The 25,320-nt window shown below is 30.7% G+C and overlaps 2 protein-coding genes across 4 annotated transcripts; both read left to right on the plus strand.

Moving 5' to 3' along the window:
- The first annotated feature begins 5,896 nt into the window (after positions 1 to 5,896).
- On the plus strand, positions 5,897 to 14,428 carry LOC105320131 (prostaglandin E2 receptor EP4 subtype). 3 transcript variants are annotated; one of them, XM_011417937.4, is made up of 3 exons: positions 5,897 to 6,174; positions 12,383 to 13,312; positions 13,652 to 14,428. In XM_011417937.4, exons 2-3 carry the CDS (start codon positions 12,548 to 12,550, stop codon positions 13,961 to 13,963), a joined length of 1,077 nt encoding a protein of 358 aa, XP_011416239.3. In that variant the 5' UTR covers positions 5,897 to 6,174; positions 12,383 to 12,547; the 3' UTR covers positions 13,964 to 14,428. The 3 variants fall into 3 exon arrangements, with proteins under 3 accessions (XP_011416239.3, XP_034311889.2, XP_065922181.1); XM_034455998.2 differs by having other exon boundaries at positions 12,401 to 13,312; XM_066066109.1 differs by lacking the exon at positions 5,897 to 6,174 and adding an exon at positions 9,224 to 9,279.
- Positions 14,429 to 21,553: 7,125 nt separating this feature from the next.
- LOC136270045 (prostaglandin E2 receptor EP4 subtype-like) lies at positions 21,554 to 24,583 on the plus strand. The gene is made up of 2 exons (XM_066066277.1): positions 21,554 to 22,396; positions 22,586 to 24,583. The coding sequence occupies exons 1-2, from the start codon at positions 21,632 to 21,634 to the stop codon at positions 22,874 to 22,876; spliced, it is 1,056 nt and encodes a 351-aa protein (XP_065922349.1). The 5' UTR covers positions 21,554 to 21,631; the 3' UTR covers positions 22,877 to 24,583.
- Positions 24,584 to 25,320: the final 737 nt, after the last annotated feature.

Raw genomic sequence — 25,320 nt, forward strand, 5'->3', positions numbered from 1 at the left:
AAATGGTAGTAGAAATTGCACTTCAATGAACATTTAATTTGTTTGGATCAATTTAACAAGGAAATCCACAAAAAATTAGTATTCAACGAATATTGATGAAACCACGGAATGCTTTTTTTCGTCTTATTTCAATTATCGTGTAGTTTAATTAAGGGGTTTATAAAAACGTTAACTGTTTCAAACCATTTTATATCGTATAAAACTAATAAATTTTGAAATCATAATTAAATTTTACTCTTCATTGTAGATAAAAACGGTCATATGACCTTTAAAATGACGTAAAATTGTGCAAAATTCAAACGTAATGCAAGGCGTATTAATACGTTTTTGAACGCGTTAAAACCAGAATTAAATTATTCTCTGATATAGGGTTTTTTTCAATGAAAAGTGCACAGCTATAGATAAACTATGCTGAGCTATGGTATTTTAAAAGCTGTGTAGTACTTAACTTGTAGTATTCATAAGTTGACACTACAAAACTCTTGACAAAGGCGATGTGGAAGAGCTGATTGGTCTCTATTAAAACATGAAAATTAACATTAAAACATCAATTTATATCCTATACAACCGAATAATATCATTATTTTTTAACTTAGAGTTAAAACAAAACTTGACAAGAATTCTAGACATAATGCAAGATCTGTTCTTGAGTGTAAATAGAGAAATGGATCAAAAGTTATACCGGTTGCAAAAAGTCAAAAAGAAGCTCAGAGCATAAGAAAGGATCATGAAGACTGGAATCATTCAAATATATTGTGTTGATCTTTTCATTATTTTTGAGTTGATAAATCCAGATATTAAATTCATTTTCTATTGATATTTATAACATTATATTAAAATTCTTTTGCTTTTGCTTGGAACAGTTGTTGTTTACGACAGAAATGAGTAAGACCGTGGGCAGATGTTTGTGACCCGAGGAAATTTTACGGAGTTTATATGATTTATTGACACTAGAAGTTTCTGGACAACGTATATATGTAACTATATACTTATCAACAATGAAAAACAAACAATAGAAGGAAACAAATACTTAAATGTTTTGATATAAAAGTTAATTTGAATCTTCAAGACGGAAGTAATGATATACAGTTAACTGCGTTTCAAGAGTTTTATGTTATTGAAGTAATGATATCTTTCCTTGGTACATATGCATGTTTCTAACCTCGAACAATGGATTTTTGCGGATACCAACTGACATAGTTCAATCCAAGTCCAAGTTCCACGACTCGGTTGCCATGAAGAATCATTTAAGTCATATTTGGCAATGATTGGTAATTGATTAATTGTTGCCGATTCTTGGGTGAAAAGATAAAACTACACAGAAGCCCATTTGAATGAATAAAACGCTGTTTAAATCAACGCATTAAAGAAAGCAAACAATTAGATTAGCATGGAATAGATGCTTCTAAATGGAATAACTATGCATTATGGAATGTGCAACATATCAGATTAATGGAATTAAAAAAGATCAAATCTTTTAAAGGAACTTCACTGGGAATATAATACTACTTACTTTTGTCAACAATTTTGAATACAGATTCCAGAGGGAATTATTTTACAATCAACATTACCGAAATATGCTGTAGAGAAAATTGCCTTTCTTTTGAATATTTCAATATTAAACTCATAATAACTGCTGAAAAAGAATTGTAGAAATAAAGATAGAATTGCACAGGGTTTATTTTCTCGTAGGAAACATTTTAGATTTGCAAAATAATATTTTATGTTTACATAAATTGAAACTAAATTAATTTTGTCTCAGTAAGTGTGAAAAATTTACAAAGACAAAGCAAAATGTTGTAAAACTTTGAAGACAGACCATCAGAGAGATAGTTAAGGCTAAAGTGTAACGTTGTTAATAAGGTATCATTACGATACACTACGTCATGTCTTTAAAATGCTTTTGATTTAAATGATGGCATGGTAGAAATTCAACACAGAACTCTAAAAAAAAAAAAGGTCTCGTATATCCATTCTTTTTTTTAAAATAATAAATTGTAAGTAGAGCATCGCAGTCTATGTTTTAATAAAAAAAAAAAACCTTTTAAAATTTAAAATAAAACATTCAGCAACCGTATATAACGTTGCAGGCATAAGACGACTACCCACACCCTATAAATAGACTATTTACGATTGTAATCATTTTGGTCCTTGAATTTGAACATCGTTTGATTACTTTGAAATTCAAAGAATGACTGTTCAATTTGTAATAAAAAACAGAATTAATACTACCTAGTATGTGAATCTTTATTTTGGTACATATGTAGTTTTCGATTATCATCATGACAAAATCTTTAAAGTTTTTGCTAAACAACGATGATTGCACGCGTTTCAAGTATTTGAATCAGCAATATGAAAGTGAATAACATTTATGGATTCCATTGAGGTTCACGCATACGACCCATATTTTCGACAGCTAAGACGAATATTAAAATGTGTAAATTTGGATGGAAACACATTGAAGTGTTTTGAGGTTTTAATTGTAGCATCTCTGAAATACACTTTTTAATTACGATTAAAATTAGGGCCAACTTGGACCCCCATGTACCTTGTTCATTTCAGGTCTAATTTAAAATAGATCTGAATAACAGAATTAGAAACTGTTGTGTTTATATGCCGACTTTTCATGAAAACATGTTAATACAGTTGTGACCTTACTTTTGAATCAACCCTTGTAGGATACAATACCTAGAGAGTAATAGTTTAAATGTCTCAAAGTCAAGAACAAGGAAGAATCAAAGTGTACCATGCCCTCGTGGAAAATGAGCTTTCAACCCAATTATAGAAAAAAGAGCATTTAATTAATGAATTATTGAATTGATTAATTGTTTCTTGCGTAATTATTGCATGTGCAATCATTTGAATATAGGACAAGGTTTGAAAAATACAGTTTATCAAAACATTTAAACTGATTGTTTTGATTACCTTTTGTCGAATCAGATCGTAGTAGGCGGGGCCAGGACATAAGAACTGCAGTTGCTCGTGTCATTCAGTAGTATCATAGCGCCACTTATCAACCACAACCTGATTTGAAGAGTCAGAAAAATATTTTAAAATATGTGCATTGGTTAGTTATTTTATTTAATAAATAAAACTCACTATAAAAAAATAATTTAAGAAGACCTACAGCTTAATGAACCATTACAGGAGTTGTTGCATCTAAAATTCTTGTATGTATTTCCAAATTATGTGCACATCAGTTTATTATATATGTCACCTATTGAACTAGCGTCTGTCTGGCAACCCTCAATCGATAATATTAGGAAGTAAGTTTTCTATTCATTATTATAATGCTTATGCACATTAAAGCTGGAAACCCTTCAATACAAAAATATTGTTCAATCATACTCATTTTTCAATTTCTTCCAATTGTTGATTGATAGAACCCTCTCTCTTCAATTTATTGTCATCATCGCGCTAAAACATGGTGTGATTTTTGACTTCTTAAACGACACAATAGACCATATATAATATATTGCTATTTTTACTCAACCGTCGCGTCACTTGAACATGTTTGACAGTGAGTAGTAAATCAGAGAAGAGACATTAGTGACCTAGTGACAAATTTTTCTTAGTGCTTTAACTTTTATGATCTATTGACACTAGGAAATGTTGGATAACCTATTTGCATAAGTGTTGTTTGGCCTCTATGTTTTTTGGCAACATTTATCATCTTATCAAAACAAACATTTGAAGGAAACAAAAACTCACAAATGTTTTTGTTGTCAAATGGCCTGAGTCATTTAAACGGAAATCATGAAAGTAATGGAGAATAAATTGAAATGCTCTTCATTTTTTTCAATATATTTTGAAGGGTTCTTTGATGTTTCAAATGCCATTTTATAATTTTATTTAATTATGAAATGATATTTTATATATATAGACTCAGAAGTAAAGTTTATTTTCATAAGAAGGGTGTAATAGTATCAAATGTTTACTATTTAATGATAAATTAATGCTATGAAAAAAAATCAATGAAGAAAAACTAAGGGAAATTGCACTTGTTTTGTCTAATGTATATTTTTTAGGCAGTTATCATTAGATCTGAAAAGTTATGTTGGACAATTTTATTCAATATGCACTGATAATGTCAATCGTTGATGAAAAATTACGCCGTTGAATTTATTCCATAATGTTCGGGTACTTTTTTGTTCAGGAAGGAAAGGGGTACACATAACCTATATATATCATAAAAACCAAACATGATCGAATAGTTTTATCAAATTTCTACTTGATGTCAAACAGCAGTTCAATAATTTAATCAGCTTCCATGAATCAACCTCATTGACTATTATCTAGTATGTAGTTAGTATTGTATTTAAGTCATTTGTTTTATTTTAAAATATTGTTGAGTTATATACATGTTCTTTAGCATTTTTCTTAGGTCAGAAGTGTTCTGAAATATTTGAATGTGGATGTGAGACAGATCTTCTTCAATTTCTGACTCTTGGTCTACTGTGCAGTCTTTTTTATTCCTATATACAAATTTTGGCGTAGAGGTATATAGTGTTTGTTCATAATGTTTTTTTAATCCTATGCACACCAGTGACATTTAAGTCAAATGATAACATCGTATCTATATACATTTACTTTTATCACATGTATATCAAAATTTAGATAGAATCCTTTCTGTGTCTTAAAATAGATTGGAATTTATTTTTAAAATAACATTTATATATAAATATTTAGGTAAACACACGTCATTGAAGTGGTGTTTTAAAAATGTCTTATTACCAACAGACATTATTTTCAAGAATTGACTGGCATCGTATTAAGTGATATTTGTAAATAACGATAAGCCCTGATTGTTCCGCTTTTCAGTAGAATAATAATGGTTTCCATAAAATGACATTTAGTCGAGACGTGAACATTCAATAACAGATAATATATATTAACTAATTAATAGTCGCCTTAAACTTAAACGCCATTTTCTATCTATCTATCATCTATTTATTCACATTTCTATAAATCGGATTTCAATAACTTTTCAGTAGAGTGTATGATTATCAATTAAACTTTGATGCATTTATCTTATCTATCCAAGCTGCGCCTATTTGGTGCTTCCTTTTAGAAAAGTTGTATTTACATTGAGTGTTTTAAGCTGTCACTTTTGTTTACAAAAGGATATAATTTTTTTTACATCTAACACATAGCACTTTTGATCTCCATAAATTACTTCCACTCAGACTCTATCGAAAAATTTGAAATTGAAAAGGGGAAAATAAAAATTAGAGGGAAATGTCACCTGAAAAAAAGACACAAAAATTCCATGTAATTTATTCAAATAGCCGTAATATTAAGAGTGACATAATCAGGAAACAATGATTTATCATTTGATAGACATCTTTCTTTGTGCTAAATATTTAACAAACATGTTAAAAACCTACGTTTTATTCAGTCAGATGTCAGCTTGGCTTCGCACGGTAAGATACAACAAGCAATGAAAAAATGTGTTATTTTGTATTCTAAGTGATAAGTTAAAAGTAACCATAAACTAAAACACACTAAAACATTTCCAAAACAATAACATTTGGAACTCTTTATTCAGTACACGTTTATTAAGTATATTAATGGTATCATTTATCTTAATAAACAAAAATTAATTAAGTTTACTACTATTATTCTTTACAATCTATCTAAATTCTATAATCACTTTAATGAACCTAACACTTCCAACGATTTTATGTTCTCCTTTGTATTTTATATATTCTATCATTTATCATTAATTTCTTTATGCTTTGAAAAGATCTGTAAGATTTACGAACCCTTAATTTAAAAGCCAAATACCTCCTATCTCTCCCTATCTCTCTCTCACTCTCTTTCTCTCTTTCTTTCTTTCTCTCTCTCTCTCTCTCAGATAATAAGATTTACAAACCAAATACAACAGACAAGGGATAAATCATATCATGTTATTTGTCAGGCAGCCAGATGGTCCCAGCAAAACGGCATTGTTTGGACGCATCGTATAGTATATACCAACCTTAATAATGTTATCTTATTTTCTTCGTTTTTTTTCCCGAAGGATTGTGTAGATAAAGATGCATGTTATAAGAGGCACCATACTTAAGAAGACCTGATACAAATTAATTTACAAATAATGATTTTCTTGAATATAGTTTTCATATAAGCGCAAGTGATATTCGTTTTGATTAAAATATTAAGGACAGTGGATTGGTACGTATTATTATGATTCTTTTATTATGATGATTTTTTTTATATTTTATATATTTTTTAATATTTTATATTTTATTATGATAACGAAAGCCAATACATGTAGCTGATTTTGATATATTTTCATAAATTTAAAAAAGAAAAGCAAAGCTCATATATTTCATTTAAAAATATCGCCTTTACCTGTTTTTAAGCTATGTATAAATTATTTTGTTATTACAATTTATTCAGGGAAACGTTTTTAAAAAGTCATCAAAATGTGATAAGATTGAGTCATGCACACAAAACGAAGTCATTTTAAATAAAAGTAAATAATTAATAAGTTATGGCATAAATGATACACATTAAAAGTGTATGTAAAACAATAAAAGATGATTTTTCAACCCGATTAAAACAATTTTTAAGATATATATTTGTATTCTCATAAACAAGATGATCCTAAAGTAGTGCAAGACATTTGTATACATGTATACTCTCGCATTATAATCTTATGCAATTAAAAAAAAACATTATATGGTTTTATCCAATCTCCTTGAAATTTCCGCCTATTACATACACTTCAATTTGTTAACTTGTGAAAGTTTCAATAACTCATGTAAATGATCACAAAACATTGAAAAATTCTTCCGCATGCAGCAATAAAAAAGAATACTTAATTTTTTGTTTTTTCTCATGAATTAATTGTAAAATATTTTTGAACCACTTAATTGAGACAATTAATTTATTCCATAATGTTCGGGTACTTTTTTGTTCAGGAAGGAAAGGGGTACACATAACCTATATATATCATAAAAACCAAACATGATCGAATAGTTTTATCAAATTTCTACTTGATGTCCAACAGCAGTTCAATAATTTAATCAGCTTCCATGAATCAACCTCATTGACTATTATCTAGTATGTAGTTAGTATTGTATTTAAGTCATTTGTTTTATTTTAAAATATTGTTGAGTTATATATATGTTCTTTAGCATTTTTCTTAGGTCAGAAGTGTTCTGAAATATTGAATATGGATGTGAGACAGATCTTCTTCAATTTCTGACTCTTGGTCTACTGTGCAGTCTTTTTTATTCCTATATACAAATTTTGGCGTAGAGGTATATAGTGTTTGTTCATAATGTTTTTTTTAATCCTATGCACACCAGTGACATTTAAGTCAAATGATAACATCGTATCTATATACATTTACTTTTAACACATGTATATCAAAATTTAGATAGAATCGTTTCTTTCTGTGTCTTTAAATAGATTGGAATTTATTTTCAAAATAACATTTATATATAAATATTCAGGTAAACACACGTCATTGAAGTGGTGTTTTAAAAATGTCTTATTACCAACAGACATTATTTTCAAGAATTGACTGACATCGTATTAAGTGATATTTGTACATAACGTTAAGCCCTGGTTGTTCCGCTTTTCAGTAGAATAATAATGGTTTCCATAAAATGACATTTAGTCGAGACGTGAACATTCAATAACAGATAATATATATTAACTAATTAATAGTCGCCTCAAACTGAAAAGCCATTTTCTATCTATCTATCTATCATCTATTTATTCACATTTCTATCTATCGGATTTCAATAACTATTCAGTAGAGTGTATGATTATCAATTAATTTTTTGGATGCATTTATCTTTCTATCCAAGCTACGCCTATTTGGTGCTTCCTTTTAGAAAAGTTGTATTTACATTGAGTGTTTTAAGCTGTCACTTTTGTTTACAAAAGGATATAATTTTTTTCATCTAACACATAGCACTTTTGATCTCAATAAATTACTTCCACTCAGACTCTATAAAAAAATTTAAAATTGAAAGGGGAAAATAAAAATTAGAGAGAGGGAAATGTCACCTGAAAAAAAACAAACAATGTAATTTATTCAAACATCCGTAATATTAAGAGTGACATAATCAGGAAACAATGATTTATCATTTGATAGACATCTTTCTTTGTTCTAAATATTTTACAAACATGTTAAAAACCTACGTTTTTGTTTGCAAAAGGGGATACCGTTGTGTCTTTAGTTGACAACCTTTTCTCTGCAGTGTAAAATAAGAAGGGCATTTTCTCAGTAATTGCGTTGATCAAGAAGCTAATATTAACATAAAGCTTGTATGTCAAGATTTACTATTTTCTTATTATTAGTTATTTAAGAATTCTGTAGTTTTAGCGGTTGTTTTATTCAGTCAGATATCAGCTTGACTTTACACGGTAAAATACAACAAGTAATGCAAAAATGTATTATTTTGTAGTTTAAGTGATATGTTAAAAGTAACCATAAACTATAACACACTAAAACATTTCCAAAACAATAACATTTGGAACTCTTTATTCAGTACACGTGTATTAAGTATATTAATGGTATCATTTATCTTAATAAACAAAAATTAATTAAGTTTACTATTCTTTACAATCTAACAAAATATTATAATCACTTTAATGAACCTAACACTTCCAACGATTTTATGTTCTCCTCTGTATTTTATATATTCTATCATTATTTATACTACTTTATACTTTGAAAAGATCTGTAAGATTTACGAACTATAAATTTAAAACCCATATACCCCTCTCTCTCTCTCTCTCTCTCTCTCTCTCTCACATATATATATATATATATATATATATATATATATATATATATATATATATATATATATATATATATATTATATATATATATATATATATATATATATATATATATATATATATATATATATATATATATATATATATATATATATATATATATATATATATATATATATATATATACAAGGAAGTAAATTTTATTTCTCAGTGGTCTAAAAAAAAATTTACAACAATATACATGCTATAAAAATAGGAAGACAAACTCATCAAATGTCATCGACTGAAAAGAAGTAGGACGTGACGTAACAAGTGGAGAGATGGAGAGATTCTCATAAACGGAAGTGAGAAAATTAAGTTGCGCAGTTTTGCATCATTTTGAAAAATAGGAAAGGCTTATAAATCAAAACAAGATCTACAAGCCAAATACAACAGACAAGGGATAAATCATATGTTATTTGTCAGGCAGCCAACTGGTCCCAGGAAAACGGCATTGTTTGGAAACATCCTATAGTACGTACCAACCCTAATATTGTTAGCTTATCTTCTCCGTTTTTTTTTTTCATTTTATTTTTTTTGATAGGATTGTGTAGATAAAGATGCTTGTTATAAAAGCATCATAAATGAGAAAACCAAATACAAATTAATTCACAAATATTGATTTTCTTATATATAGTTTTCATTAAATCGCAAGTGATATTCGTTTTGATTAAAATGTATAGGACAGTGGTTTGGTACGTAGTATTATGATTCTTCTGTGGGGGGGGGGGGGGGGGGGTGGCTACATTGAATAACGAAAACCAATACCTGTAGATGATGTTGATATATTTTCATCAATTAAAAAAGAGAAAAAGCAAAGCTCGTATATTTTACTTAAATTATTTTGCTATTACATATCATTTTTTATTCCAGGAAGATTTTTTTTAAAACGTCATAATAAAATGTCAAATGATTAAACAGAACACACAAAAACGAAGTCATTTTAAATACAAATTGATTTTTAAAAGTTATGGCACGAATGAGACATATTAAAGCTGTGTGTATAACAATAAAAAGATGATTTTTCAACCCAATAGACCAATCTACACTTTACAAATGTTATGTTCCTTGGCCGCCATCTTTGGGGAAAAACCCATAGATATCTCACAGTAGCCTTTGTAGTTTAAAGGTTTATAACTTTCTCATTTGACATTTAAAATCCGTTTCCGTTGTGTATTTTTGATTGCCTCAAAATGGGGCAACACACATGTTGAAGGAATAATTTAAATTCTAAAAGATTTCATCACAGTACGCCCAAATAGTTGGTTGCGTAAAGAAGGAAAAAGTTGGTTTTTCGCTTTTGATCTTTGGGTTGACCCCACAAAGGGAGACAACCTTTTAAAAGTGTAGATTGGACAATCAAAACAATACTTAAATGAATATTTGTATTCTTCTGAACAAGATGACCCTACATTTGTGTAAGACCTTAAAATTCGTATACTCTTGCATTATAATTTTATACAATTAAAAAACTATATATGGTTTCAACCAATCTCCTTGACATTTCCATTTATTTCATACACTTCAACTTGTTAACTTATGAAAGTTTCAATAACTCATGTAAATAAAAACCAAACGTTGTAAAATTCTTCCGCATGCAGAAGTACTTATTTTAATTTTTTTATTATTTTTTTTTTTTTGTTCTCTTGAAATAATTGTAAAATATTTTGAACCACTTAATTGAGACAATTAAAATCTTTCATGACCAGTACGGGCTTTTAATTGTCAATAAAAAATAATGTGTTTCAATTCTTTATTAATTTCTTCTGGTGGATGTGCAACGATCTTGTACATTTGTGGATAAAAATATGAATATTTTTTTTTTGTCTGCCCGTAGCTGATCCGAAAGATAAAAAATGCATGGTGTTTTGTATGCAAATTATGCATACAAGAACAGAACACCCTTTTTTATTATCTAGAACAGCTGTAGAACTGCACAACTTCAAACTTATTTTAAAGATTTAAAAATCTGAAAAAATAAGAAAGGGGTTCATTGGTGGCTCCTTAGCGATCATTTGTTGAGAAAAAGTTTGACTCGTGCACATCAATATTGTAACTTTGCCTTAAAGTAGGGAATCCTGTTTTATCACTCGTTATGGGGTATTTTGAATGTTAAAGACATCTCTAGACCATCCCAAGTTTTTATTTTTTTTTGGGGGGGGGGGGTGGTGGTGGGGGATCAATTTTATAAGTATAAATGAAAGTAAATTCTTTTTAGAAGTCGGATAGGGTTCCAAAAAAGTAATTGTCTTTAATAAAGAAAAAACTGCATGTAGTTAAAAAAGCATTGTTCTGTTCTTGTAGGCCTACTTTGCCATAAAAACACCCCGTAGAAGCTCATTTTTATTGTTTTTCATCTTTTGGCAAAAGTTTTTGTCAGTTTCTAACAGAAACATGCCAGTTCAAAAAATAATAATATATTTATCTTTAAATGTACAAGAAGGCCGCACACTCCCTTAATATGCAAAAGCGTAAAATACCAGCTTAAAAAGTAAATGGCATCAAAATAAGAAGCTCTATTATGGTATGATAAAAACTGACAATACCAAACCGTCAACCATCTCAAAAATCCATAAAACGAAATACAAAGTCAAAGCAGAGCAACACATACCTCCATAAAGAGAGAGGGGTGATCAGGTGCCCAGGAGGAGTGAGCATCCTCTTCTGACCGGTCACACCCGTCGTGTGCTCTTTGTTATAATCGGGGAAAAAACGAAAAAAGTCCCTAGACAATTAGATGATTAATTATGGGCTAACAATTAGCATGAAAACGTCAGTCAGTATGCGACCCAGTGGAAGATTGTATTCGCTGACACGGTCGTTGTATCGACCAAAGAACTTACGAAAAGATGACTTCAAACGAGACTGTTGATAGTCCTGTTTTATCAACTTGTTTGATAGTAGCCTGCCTCGCCTTAGAAACTGTTCATACGAAGAGCATGCCCTTGCGTATCGAATTAACTGAGAGACAAAAACACCATATGCAGTTGATGAAGGTATATTGCTACATAAGTAAGGAAAGTTAACTATAGAAAAATTGAAGTCATCGCGTTTATCATAAAGTTTTGTTGTTACGTTACCATCAATGTCTATTTCCAGTAAAATATCCAAATATGAAACAGATGACGCAGACTCTGTGTTATCTTTTATTTTAAGTTCACTGGGATATATCGAGTCGACGTAAGAATGGAAATAACAATTGTTAATTGATAATGGGAATTCCAACAGATTGTTGTAAGACTTGATTTCCAAAAAACTACATAGATGTTGTCCATCAGAAACTCAAGCATCTTTTTAATGTCAACTTCAAACAATCAGAATGGTTTTTAACAAAATAACTTTTTAGATTTCCAATGACAAGATAAGCATTTTTCGATTTCCATTTTTGTTGAAAAAATACAACTGTCGATGATATCACAATGCCTAGATTTTAATTTGTCATGGGGTATGGTTGTGTATGATGTAATAATAAATCTATCTATTTTATTTCTTTTTGTTTTGAGTTGATTTAGATAATTCTAGTTTTAAAAGTTATAAAACATTTTTAATGGGCGCAAGAGTACTTGATTGTTTACAGGTTTCTCAATGGCGGTAGTATTCAGGAGTGGTCAAATCTACGCAAACCGAGAGTGTTGAGTGGTTAAGTGTTTGTAAAGAAGACCGGGAAGTGCTGGGGACTTACCGAGAAGTATATAAATTACTGTCACAGCTATCTCCAATCAGTCCATGCACTGTCGATAGAATGGGTGATACGGAAACAAACTCCTCTGGCTTGAACCTCAACCAAACCAAGGTTTGGGAATCTGCAGTTCCTCCTGCCTTGCAGTTTGCCTTGGGCGTGGTAGGAAATTTGATTGCCCTTGTTGTTCTGGTCACATCAGCCAAATCTCACAAGTGGAAACCTTTCTACAGGCTAGTTGGAGGTTTAGCTCTCACAGACGGGGGAGGAATTCTTCTGGTCTACCCAACAGTTATGGTTAGATATGCCACGGACTTTACATACGTTTTTCCAAAACCTCTTTGTGACTACAGTTCTTTTATATATACATTTACTTTGATTTCTTCGGCAATGATCGTGTGTGCAATGTCCCTTGACCGATTTTGGGCAATTTTATTTCCGTTTAAGTACAATACTAACACGAAAAATAGGCGAACAAACATAATGTTGATTTCGATCTGGATTGCTGGAGCTTTCATATCATCTCTTCAACTCATGGGACTTGGTTCAAGTTTCAACTATTATCCTGGTTCCTGGTGCTTTTTGAATTTTGTTGGTCTTACGACAATGGACAGACTCAGCTCTTACATTTACTCGTTGCTTGGTCTATCCATTCTGTTGACAACAATTGGGCTAAACTCGATAGTGATACTGACTGTATGCAGAGGTATGAATTCAAACATCAGACAGCAGCAGACTGGAAGACGAAGAAAGAAAAACGACGTCTTCATCGTCATATTTCTAATGATCATTGTTATCGTTTTTAGCGTCTGCTGGGCACCACTCATGGTAAGCAATATTACCTTAAACGTTACTGTAACAAAACATCTATTCACAAAGGGTTATCATAATTTGTTTTGGAACAACATATATTCCGATTACAAATAAGATTATACTGGCCAAAGAATTATTGTCTCCAAATAGCATTTTTCGCCAGAACATGTTACGCTGTTTTCAAATGTATAATCTACTTTGTAAATAAAACTACGTAAGAATTGGTACTTGGCGCGCATTGGTCTTAGACGAAAACCCAAATGTAGATTATATTGATACTTTATGATAAAAGGCAATGTCTTATGTTTCCAATATTGATAAAAGCAGTAGCTTACATTTAATTTTGTTATAAAGGTCACGATACTTGGTCACGCTGGAAGATGGTTACATGGCAATGGAGCCCGAGAACTGCTGGTGCTGAGATTTGCCGTAAACAATTCTGTCATAGATCCATGGATTTATATCCTTCTTAGAAAGGAAACATTCATAGCCATGAAGAGACACAGCAGGGGTCTCTGTAAAACCCTGTTTGACAGACTGGATATTCCCACAGAGTCTGGTCTTCCAGAATCCACTCCAAACGAAGTCAGTGGTTGCGGCAAAAGTATGGAAAAGACCATATCCACAGACGACCAGATCTCGTCGACTGTTTTGCACAAACTATAGGATGTTGCAAAATATATTTTTTTCTTTGCCGATATGTTCAGCTAATCCCAAGACACTCATATTGATAAAATGTATTTTGTTTTTCAATGACAAAAAAATACCCAATGTTAATTCAAATTTTATGTGCTCATTTGTAAAGTATCTTTACGCACATAAATTGAATTGAAGATTATCGTGCCATGGTATAACTTGGTAGTTATTATTAGATGATCGATGGAACTATATGAAATTTAAAGAGTGTAACACTACTCAGGGGTCCTTTCACATAGATGATAGATCATGTTCTTGTAATACCCGCATAGTGAAAACCCCGAAAAGAATATGTGTTTATCCCCCGTGATTTTTGTTTGTATTAAATGGCATTGTTAATAATATATTTATAAATGGATTGTGAAATTCTCCCTTTATTTGTTATCTCAATTTTGTTATTGTTGAAACACTTTGCAATAAATATGTAAAAACAAAGATTTTTTCAATATCTAATACAATAAACCATAAATGTCCCACTAAACTAATGCACACGAAATATTTCACAGATATCTTTAATAAAACTGCTTTAGATTTAAGGATAACTTATATATGTTCAAATGACAAATGTGCTTAAAAAATGGGTGTTGAAATAATTCAAGGTGTATACTTATATATAAAAACTATTGCAATGTTTCATTAACATTCTATTCAATAGGTAAATTATAAATAAAATACGGAAATCTAATCCTACAATGATGGATGATAATTTGAATTGAGGATATATGTCGTACATGTGAAATTCCTCACATGTAGGTTGTGCATCACGAATTGATTATTTTGTCTATGTTTTATTATGACCTCTTTATCGTACTAGCCAAATGATCTTTTCTGTGTTAAACAATACGTTGAAAGTTTTCCAATAGTATTTTCTGTAAATAATTGGTATTAAGATATTTGATGCTGAAAAGTTGTAAGGCACAGGAGAACATTATTTATCAAAATAAAGGAAAGAATAGATCATAATTATCAGCTATCGATATCTTTTTTCATAAACGATTTCCATATTGATTTTAGAAATGTCCCTGAATATGTCCATTAATTAAAGATAGAAAAAATAAACTTTGATGAAAAAAAATTACAATAACAAGTTCCAGGAAACGTTCTACATTTTGAAATCCTTTATCGGACAGCTTTTTTCTCTCAAATTGAATTCCACCCTTAAAAACAAGAAAAACATAAATTACTTGTATAATAATTGCATCTACAAATATTACCTAGTAATATAACTGGAAGAAAAGCTCTTCATAAAGATGTAAGAAAATGTTCAAACTGCAATTTTAAAATAATTAGAATTTTTTTCTTTACTTAAGTAAATAAAAGTTAATAGCATAGAACATCATATCTTAAAATTCAAGGTATGTCTGATGGTTAAACTGTTGACCATCCAACTCTCTTAAATCAGTGATGTTAATTGTTGCTGATTGACAATTGTAATATTTTTTATTTCAAGGGTCATTAAAATGCGGTTCAATGACTCTTTATATACGTAGAGGAAAAAATTATCATTTAATATTTCGTTAGTACATTAGGGGAAGGGGGAGGGGCTGAGATACCAAAGCAGTCTCGTCATAAATAGTATAGCCATATTGTAAGGTTTGGTAAATATTTCAAAATATTAACGGCATTTTATCAGATTGAAGCCGTTTCAATGATAGTATTCTTTGTAAACCCTCAAGAAATACATGTCTTCAAACTTCGATTTTTAGCACAAAAGTGAAATATTACACTAAATATTAGTTTGATTATCTTATAGCTTATTTGTAAGAAGGTTTCAATTCGCAAAAAAAAAAACATATATCAAACTATTGTTTTCAGAATAACTATATGCGCAGTTTAAATGTCAATATAATATGAAATATACAATGCATCAGTTGTGCATCAAACATCTAAATAAATAAATAAATATTTGCATAAAATGATAGGGAAGTTTTAAACAGGAAAAATAACACTGCATGTTATGAGAACAGAAGCTTCCGTGATGGTTGCTTTGGGTGTAATATGTATTTTATTCATATATGAATTTCATATACATGTATGTAAGTATTTTTAAAAAATTCAAATGTGAAACTGAAACATATTTCGTTTCCCGTATTGATAAGAGCGAATGGTTATTCTTAGGATTCCTTGAGTTAAACTGCGTTCCACTGCATATTAAATAAGAAAACTGATATTTATTAAATTATTTATTATTCAGATCTTCATGCCTCATGTTTAAAAAGCAAATGTAAGTACGTATGTACTACAAGTGTGTTTGTCCTTATTTATTATACAGAGTTCGAGTTGGTACACATTTGAGTCGAACTGATACATTTTTCCTTTCAATTCAAACACAATGTACATTATATTAGTTAACTCGTCATTTTATCCAATGCAGAACAGCGTTGCTCTTGTATGTTAATAGCTGTTCAGAAGACTGAACAGTAATGTTTTTGTTTATCTCCTTTTTCTTTTTTCTAAATTTTATAAACGGATCTTTTCTTTCTTTATTTTTGGGAATAAAAGTTGCAATTTTGAAATGCTCATTTCCATTAAATATGTTAAAAATTTAAAAAAAAATATTTTTTAGTAATTAAAATCACTTCTGGATGTGAAAGAATTTACAATTTAAAAAAACAAGCTTTATTTGTTCTTGAATAATCGTTTGCACTTCTAACATCCCATCGAGAGCATTGTTATCAGATTGAAACGTCATTATACACAGTTGACGACACTTCCATTTAGCTAATATGTTGTCCATAAATTCTCAACAAAGTGGAAATATCTTAATTTATTTTAAGTACTCATAAAACTTCATCCAACATATCACATGCAAAATAAAACTACTTCACAATATATCAAATTAACATACACAGAATCTTTCCGATGTAATCAATTTTAGATCATGATGATGTGATTGCCAAATGCGTGATTAGAACGATACATTCATGGCATGCTTGATGTAAACATCACACTGTGAATAGTTTTCATAGAACGTTTTAGGAACTATTGCTTGAAAACTTGAGATGATTCCATTGGTGTACTGATTAGAGGAAAGTCTTTTGAGTCACTCCAGCAAAAATAATTAATATGAATAGATTGATCTTGCTTTTAAAATCCTTTTTGTAATTTTACGGCTTTCAATAAATGCTGCATTGCTGTGTTACTTTCTTTTCTCCCTTTAAGTATTGTTTGAAGACAAAACAGTTATTATTTACAGTACTTGTTTGGAAGATAATAAGCTATTATCTTTCCCTTGTGCAAAACTTTCGATTTTCAACAAAAGGTTATATACATGTTATGAATTGGAATGCAAGTGTTAAAATAGTTTGAGTTAGAAAAGACATTTCCCCAACATTGTGTATACATATTCTAAATATTTTGTCAGGACTAGGGTGTTGATTATTATAACATTTGCATCAGAAATATGTTTTTAAAAATCAATATCATTTGACAATGTAAAATACAAACACTTGTTTAGATCGGAATAATTGGCCCCTTGTACACACCGAAGTTGATCATTGGGTTACGCATATTACATAAGATTTAAAGCTTCAAACTTAAATTAACCATCACCATATTACAGGTAATAATATGTCCTGCCTTTATTTCAAGGACGGTCCCTATACTTAAATCAAGATTCAAGCTTTCATAATCAAATATACTGAACATGACCAGGGTTGAATTAACGAATACAGTAAAACTCGTTTAGTACGAACACGGATATTGCGAATTCACGGATTTAGCGAAGTCATCTTGGATCCCCAGCTATGTAAATTTAATGAATTTCTTATACGGTTATAACGAATTACGGATATAACGAAGTAATTTCTTAGGTCCCAGTGACTTCGTTATAACCGAGTTTTGCTGTATTAGTCGTATTAAACGTATCTGTTTTAAATATTGTATAATTCAATACGTTTAAGCACAAAATAAGCATTTTTAAAAATAACGGGTGTTTCCCTATCATTTGGACCATCTACCTTATTGCTGAACAAGGACATTTATACAAGGGCGTGTTGTTTTCCGCAACACTTGACTATCAGTAACAAAAATTAACCTAAACTGTTTCTATGGATAAATTTTTCAGGAAAAAAATTTCAACCTTAATTGTTATCTTAAACTCCATGACACTAATTGTGTATTGATTCTGTTACGAGTCAACTGAACTGCTTCTTAGGGTGGCATATTTTGCCTCTTATATACAAGATAAATCATGTGAACTTCAAGAAATTGTGTCTACATGCAAGATAACTATGTCTACATGAAAGATACAAATCTTTAAAGAGAACCTGATTTTTATATGGGTAAAATATCTTACTAACGCCCATATCTTACATCATAGATGCAATATGCAACACGATTATGACAAAAATGCGACTTATTTATGTTGGCATATGATTTATTTATGCGTCATATATGTTACACTGCCAAAAATTATGTTCACTTGCGAAATAAATATGTTTACATTCATTAACATGAAAGTTATTTAGATCAACATGCGAGATAACTTTCATGTTGACATAAATATCTTGCATGTTAACTTAATTAACTTGCATGTTGACATAAATGTTTCACATGTCAACATGATCAACTCACATGCAAACATAAATATCTTGCATGTTAAATAATTAACTCTCATGTTTTAATAAATAAATCACATGTTTCATTATTATGTTGCCTCTATGATTTCAGAGTACGGCATTAGTGAGTCATTTTATCTATATAAAAACCAGGTCTCTTTAAAGATTGGTAACTTGCACGTCAGCATAAGTATCTTGCATGTTGACATAGTTTATCTTGCATGTAGAAGGCAAAATATGCCACCATAGCTTCTTTATTCATTTGCTACAACACAGAGTTACAAATATGTTACTTTTATTTCAGTAAATGATACAAGTCTGAATGTGTCCATTCTGTGAGAACTGAGCGAGTCCTGCCTGGCTGAAATGTGTTCTCTCTCACAGAATAAAAAAAAACAGTATTGCAGAGCACTAGGTTTTATGTTAACTTGATGGACAGTTTTGAATATTGCAAGGATGCTGTACAAAATTCACTTACTCCTTTTCTGAGCAATATCAACATTTAACTCTCGGTTGGGGAGAGCATTTGCTGATTAACAAACTTCAAGGATCAAGTACTGACACAGTGTTCTAATGGTATTCTGGATATCATAGGCGGTTATGCTCTGTCAAATTATAATATGAATAACAACCTTCTTTTGATGAAATTATTAACCCAGCAAAAACATAAAATGCTAAACAGATTTGGAAAATAATTTTCCACGGGTGTTGAGTAAGTTCACCGTTAAGGTTTAATTTCATTGACTTTTTTCCAGGGGGTGTGTAATCCGGATAATGAGAGATTTCTTCAACCTTGGAATAGGTGATAAATGCGAGTTTCATTTAGTGAAATCAAGTTTGTCTCAATTTACGTTTTGATGTGATTTGTTGTTAAAAGTATAAATAATCAAAAGGAAAAATTTTGATTTCGCGATTTTTGTAAATGAACCTAAGAAATATAAAACTAACTTGTTAACATGTATTAGAATTTCAGTTTTCCCTGCTGTATCGCACTTTCTGTGTCATTTCTAAACGCATAAGGCATTAGATTTCTTTACTGCACTGGGAAACGTAGTGTTTTTCTTGTTTCCATCTAACTTGTATCTGTTTTACCTTTATTGGCAATATTAGACATCTTTTGAATCCATTAAATTTAAGAAGAAACACCTTGAGGTTAGATATAATATTGTTTTTAAATCAAGATATACTTTGTTTTGTATAAAAGTTAAAACTAGTGATGAAATACATAATAATAATATACCAACAGTAAATGACGGTCAATTGGGTATAGTCCACTAATGCATTTTCCATAGGCGGTAATGTTAACGTTATGGTTCATAGCTCCGGTCCTAATTCTCGTTCAGCAATGAGGGACCTCTTGAATGAAAGCTCATCAAATTGTCTCTTTCCTGTTAAAATTTCGTGGTTTGAAGTCAGATTCGTTTTCCGGCAAAATGCGTCTGTATTGAAAAACTCTGAAAATGAAAGTAAAAGTAGGGAATTTCTCGGTTTTGGAAAGGGTGTACATCAAACAATTTCAATTCTTTTCTTCAAATGGTAATTCAATTTTGACACTTGTTTTTAAAATTGCAAATCCTCTTTTCTGACATGTGTCAAGCATTCTGATTTAAAATGTACCAATAAATGTATAAACACTCTGCAAGTATAGGGACTATTTTGCTTAAAGGCACTACTTTGTTGTCCTACCGATTCTAAAAATAGTTAGAGGGATATACCCAATTGAGTAACATATGGTCATATTTGCAACCCGTCCCTTTCCTGAATAAACACTAGCTCTTCATATCTGTCCCAATGCACAATTTATGACTAGGTAATTGTGGACCTTATAACAATTTATAGTTAATAACTGGGTGTAAGTCAGTGTACTCCGATTTTTTTAGTTTAGTTTAAAACGTTATAAACACAGCGTAATAGCTGTACAATGCTACATAACTCTCTTACTTTTGTTAATAAAATGATATAATGGCTTTAAAATTAAAAATAATATTTATGCTGAGATATCCAGACGCACAAGTTATGAATCATTCCCCAAGAGAAACAATTGTTTGATCAATTCGGTTTGTATGTTTGTTTTTATTTTATGCCTAACATGGACAATCACCGAGTTTCTGCAGCTCACAATCCCTTCCATAAAGATTGAAATTTTATTCTTCGACAGCAGTGGAGTGATCTGATCCACAATCGGGGTTTTTTTTTTTAAATAATCTTTTTTAAAATAGGAACTCTATATAAATACCTAAATACTTGTCTTTATTTCATTATAAGTTATAGCATGGCATTTCATATCTTATTGTTTTTTTTTTTAGGAATTTCTTATGACCTGTACAATTACATGCATCTTGGAATCATTTGATGAAGCAAAGTATTAACCAGTCTCTTTTATTCTATAGTGTTCAAATAAAATTAGAACCACAACAAATATTTCTCAGTCTAAAAAGGTAAATTACAGTTTGGGTGACTGTTCTGGGACAATCAGTCAGTTTTGTACCTTTTATTCATCAATACATAAAAGGTTTTATTAAGTAATGCGTCCAAAATTCACACTTATGTCAAAGGAATGTATGATATGTAAAATATCTCATTTGTCCGATACTCTTCAGTATCGAAGATCTCGTGCGTCTTATAAAGACAACTTTTCACAAAGTTTAATTAACCAAGTCATCCGGAAAAAGTGAAACATTTAAGTTTATCTTGTCTCATTATGTTCAAATGAATGTTTTTGTGGGGGAAAATACAGCACTTGACCGATTGTTTTTCTGTTAGAACCTATTCACCATGTACTAAAACATGTCAGTATCTAGATCTTTAGAACAGTTATATCATTCATCAAAATGTAACAAAACTAAAATGGTTTATTTTTTTTTTACATTTATTAATCCCACTTCTTGAGTCAAGCCGACACATAATGTATCCTCCTGAAACCACAATATCGTCGATTATTACTGCCTTTTTGGCAAACCGAATATTTCTTCAACAATATTTCTTTTGAATTTAGTCATACATATATAATTCATGTAAGCTTTTTCTACCAATACATAAAAAGCATGTGTATGGAAACTCACCTCGATCTTTAGCTAGAATGGATCAGAACACTGTAGTTTATGCACCAACTGCCTCAAACACTACCAAAGACACTGCAAAGTTGGAATCAACTATCCCACCCGTTCTACAGTTTCTGTTTGGGGTTACAGGTAATATTATTGCCTTTATTGTACTTTTCTCCTCTAGAAAGAAACATAAGTGGAAGCCGTTTTACAGACTTGTCGCTGGGTTAGCTTTGACTGATGGTGGAGGAATTTTATTAATATATCCAACAGTTTTGGTTAGATATGCATCAAATTTCACCTACGATTTTCCAAAACCTCTCTGTAACTACAGTTCCTTTATGTTTATATTCCTGCTGACATCGTCTGCGATGATAGTTTGCGCAATGTCTTTCGATCGTTTCATGGCTATTCTGTATCCCTTACGCTACAATAATATTAGAAAGAAATATCGAGCTAACATCACATTAGCACTGATCTGGACTACTGCAGCCTTCGTTTCAAGCTTGCCACTGATGGGTCTTGGGTCTAGCATATTATACTATCCGGGATCCTGGTGCTTTTTGAACTTTGTTAGTACATCTACCGTGGACAGGATCAACTCTATCATTTACTCTTTGCTCGGACTGATGATTCTGTTTTCAACAATTTTCTTTAATGGAAGTGTGATCTTCTCACTTTGCAAGAATCAAATCAAAAACAAGGTTTCACCGAAAACAAGAAAACGAAGCGACATCTTCAATGCCATATTCTTGCTTGTATTAGTTTCAGTCTTTGCAGCTCTTTGGACTCCACTTATGGTAAATATAGAAAACCTCTCTCTCTCTCTCTCTCTCTCTCTCTCTCTCTCTCTCTCTCTCTCTCTCTCTCTCTCTCTCTCTCTCTCTCTCTCTCATGATAATAATAACCAAAGAATGTTTCTTTGGGTTTTTCACCTTTCTGTGTGATTAATGTTTGATTTCCCTCTGATGATATCATATGTTCTTTAGGTTGTCATTTTTGGAAATGCCACCAAATTGATTATTGAGGATGATTCCGTTGACCTTCTAGCAGTTCGACTAAGTATCACAAATTCTATCATGGACCCTTGGATATACATCTTACTCCGGAGGGAACACTTAAATGCAATCACACGGACATTTGAAAATACGTTTGGTAAAGTCATTTTTGCAGCTAGCAGTAGGCATGATGCCATACCATCAACAGATGCACGTCAAAAAAGTTTGGAAAATACGATGTCGTCAGGCAAAACACTTTCTACGGACAATTTAACCAAGTAAAAAAGGGTTCATTCATTTAAGGTACATAAATTCCATTTTGTAACGTTTTCAAAGCACATGAGTACAAATGATTGAACATGTTTTTTATTTTACTTTTGGTTGCAAATAATATACATCTTAAGGAATAATGTTAATGTTCAGCTTTATATGAATACTGATATAATATGTCCAAACAATCTTGTACAGAAATATAATTATGTCATTTTTGTATTATTTAATGAATAAGGAATCATTCTTTGAGTATTATGAGGTGATAAATTCGGTTGGGGCGTGATCAAATCCAGTAAAGCTCGAAGGGCTTTATGATAGATTAGACCACGCTCCGACCTAACTCATCACTTCATAATATTCAAATAACGATTTCTTATTATTTATACTTATATTATTTCCAATTTGTACACTTTAAAGGTATATGTGGGGTATTTGGAGTAAAATTTTTGACGAGAGTTTGAGTAAAAATATACATCATGCTTCTTATTATTAGACGTTTCACAAACTCTAGGTCATTAAAACACGTTCTTTCTTTAGTTTTTTGCCTCTTAACTTTGCTACATGTCTGATGAATATTAATGTGATCCGCCATATGAAACGCAATTGCGCATGAGTGCGGGAAAACCCAATATTGAAAACACAATAGATGAACAGTTTGTTTACAAATTAGAATCGCGTTTTTCATGTCTTAAATTATATGATTCTTATATCAGATGATATCCGAAGCATTATTATTCCGTTATTCATTAATGTAGACCGATATAAATTGCTAATTATGTGTAATAAAGATGAAATACGATTTTAGCATCAACGACACGGTAAAACGAGTGAATACACCCTCTCCCTGAGGGATGCACGTACTGAGAGTGTTTATTCATTCTTTATTCAAAAATTCCTCTAAACGAAAATCCAATTGTGGTTTATAACTTATAAATTTAAGACATGGAACACATGGAGTACGTACGAACCTGACTAGCAAAACCCGGCTTACAACTTCAAGATAAAGACTTAAGTTTAATTCGGCTTTAATTCCTATTCCATCAATCTACATGGTCAAGGATGACAATCTTTCCTATCCTTGTTAGTTTGTCTCTTTTTTCTTTTTTTGCAAACTTAACGGTATACATGTACCTATCTTTCTCGTCGTCGTCATTGTTGTTGTGATAGACTGAGCGGGGTATCACGTGACCGATTTAAGGAGGAGTTTATTCAAATGCTACATTTTTGTCGACTCCACAATAATTCTAAAAATTACTTCATTGTGAAGATATATCTTTATATAACATACTTACAATGTAAATAAATAAGTCAATCAAATATTTCTTAGCATGAAAAAATACGCCACATACAATGTATACCTTTAAAACAACAATAATTTAAAACTACCATTTTTTATGTAGCACAAGCTATGTATAACTGCGCGGCGCAGCAAAAAACATTTCTAGGTTATTTGATGAGACACACCCATTTTGTATCACTCATGTTTTATGAAGTTATTGAGTTTAAGGATTCAAAATTGATTTGTAATGTTATCAAAGACAAAGACAGTTGAAAATGTAAATATTTTTATATAATATATACTCACATTTATCACATTGTTCGATTTCAGTTTTTTCGATGTTTACAGACTTTACTGCTTTTATTAATCTTTTAAAAAATAAAGCAATAATTCTTTAGCCTGTGTAATAATGTGCTACATTTTCTTCATGCTTTATGTGTTATCTGTAATCAAAGTCGGCGAATAAAAACCGGTTTATGAAAACTTTGCACGAATTTCTTTCAAACTTCGTTATTGATGGGCTAAGATTTATCATTTAGAAATTCCAAAGTAAATTACAGTTACTGTATAAAGTTGGTACATTAAAAAACACTGAGTAATTTACTCACCACTTTCTGATGTGAGTGTGTGTGATAGATCTCATAAAAGAGGAAAAAATAGACCAAATATTAATGTAAGCAACCATAAGTTTGCATCACAGATTTTTACAGTAATGTGTATAACTGGTTCGGATAAATCCTAAAAACTATTTTAAAAATTGCATACGTTAGCTATTTATTAGTGTTTACCCTACTTTGTCGGTCGTCCCTCACGGAAAAGACAGTTTTAGGCCAATATCCGACTTAAAACATTATCTCTTTATTCAAAGATAGGATGATAACGGGTCAACAAGTAGATAATTCTGAGAAATATTGTTTTACTGTTAAGAAAACAGTATTGCAGAGCACTGGGTTTTATGTTAACTTGATGGACAGTTTTGAGTATTGCAAGGATGCTGTACAAAATTCATATTTATTTACTTCTTTACTGAGTAATATCAACATTTAACTCTCGGATGGGGAGAGCATTTGTTCATTAACAAACTTCAAGGATCAAGTACTGACAGTGTTCTAATGGTCTTCTGGATATCATAGGCGTTTATGCTGTGTCAAATTTTAATTTGAATAACAGCCTT

The sequence above is a fragment of the Magallana gigas genome, chromosome 7, assembly GCF_963853765.1.
Source record: "Magallana gigas chromosome 7, xbMagGiga1.1, whole genome shotgun sequence".
In the NCBI taxonomy this organism is placed as follows: Eukaryota; Metazoa; Mollusca; class Bivalvia; order Ostreida; family Ostreidae; genus Magallana; species Magallana gigas.

Excerpts from the sequence above, each read along its gene's own strand:
- LOC105320131 (XM_011417937.4), top strand. The coding sequence starts at position 12,548 with ATGGGTGATACGGAAACAAACTCCTCTGGCTTGAACCTCAACCAAACC. Across the intron at positions 13,313-13,651 it reads TCTGCTGGGCACCACTCATG|GTCACGATACTTGGTCACGC; the intron begins GTAAGCAATATT and ends TTTGTTATAAAG.
- LOC136270045 (XM_066066277.1), top strand. The coding sequence starts at position 21,632 with ATGGATCAGAACACTGTAGTTTATGCACCAACTGCCTCAAACACTACC. Across the intron at positions 22,397-22,585 it reads CTCTTTGGACTCCACTTATG|GTTGTCATTTTTGGAAATGC; the intron begins GTAAATATAGAA and ends TATGTTCTTTAG.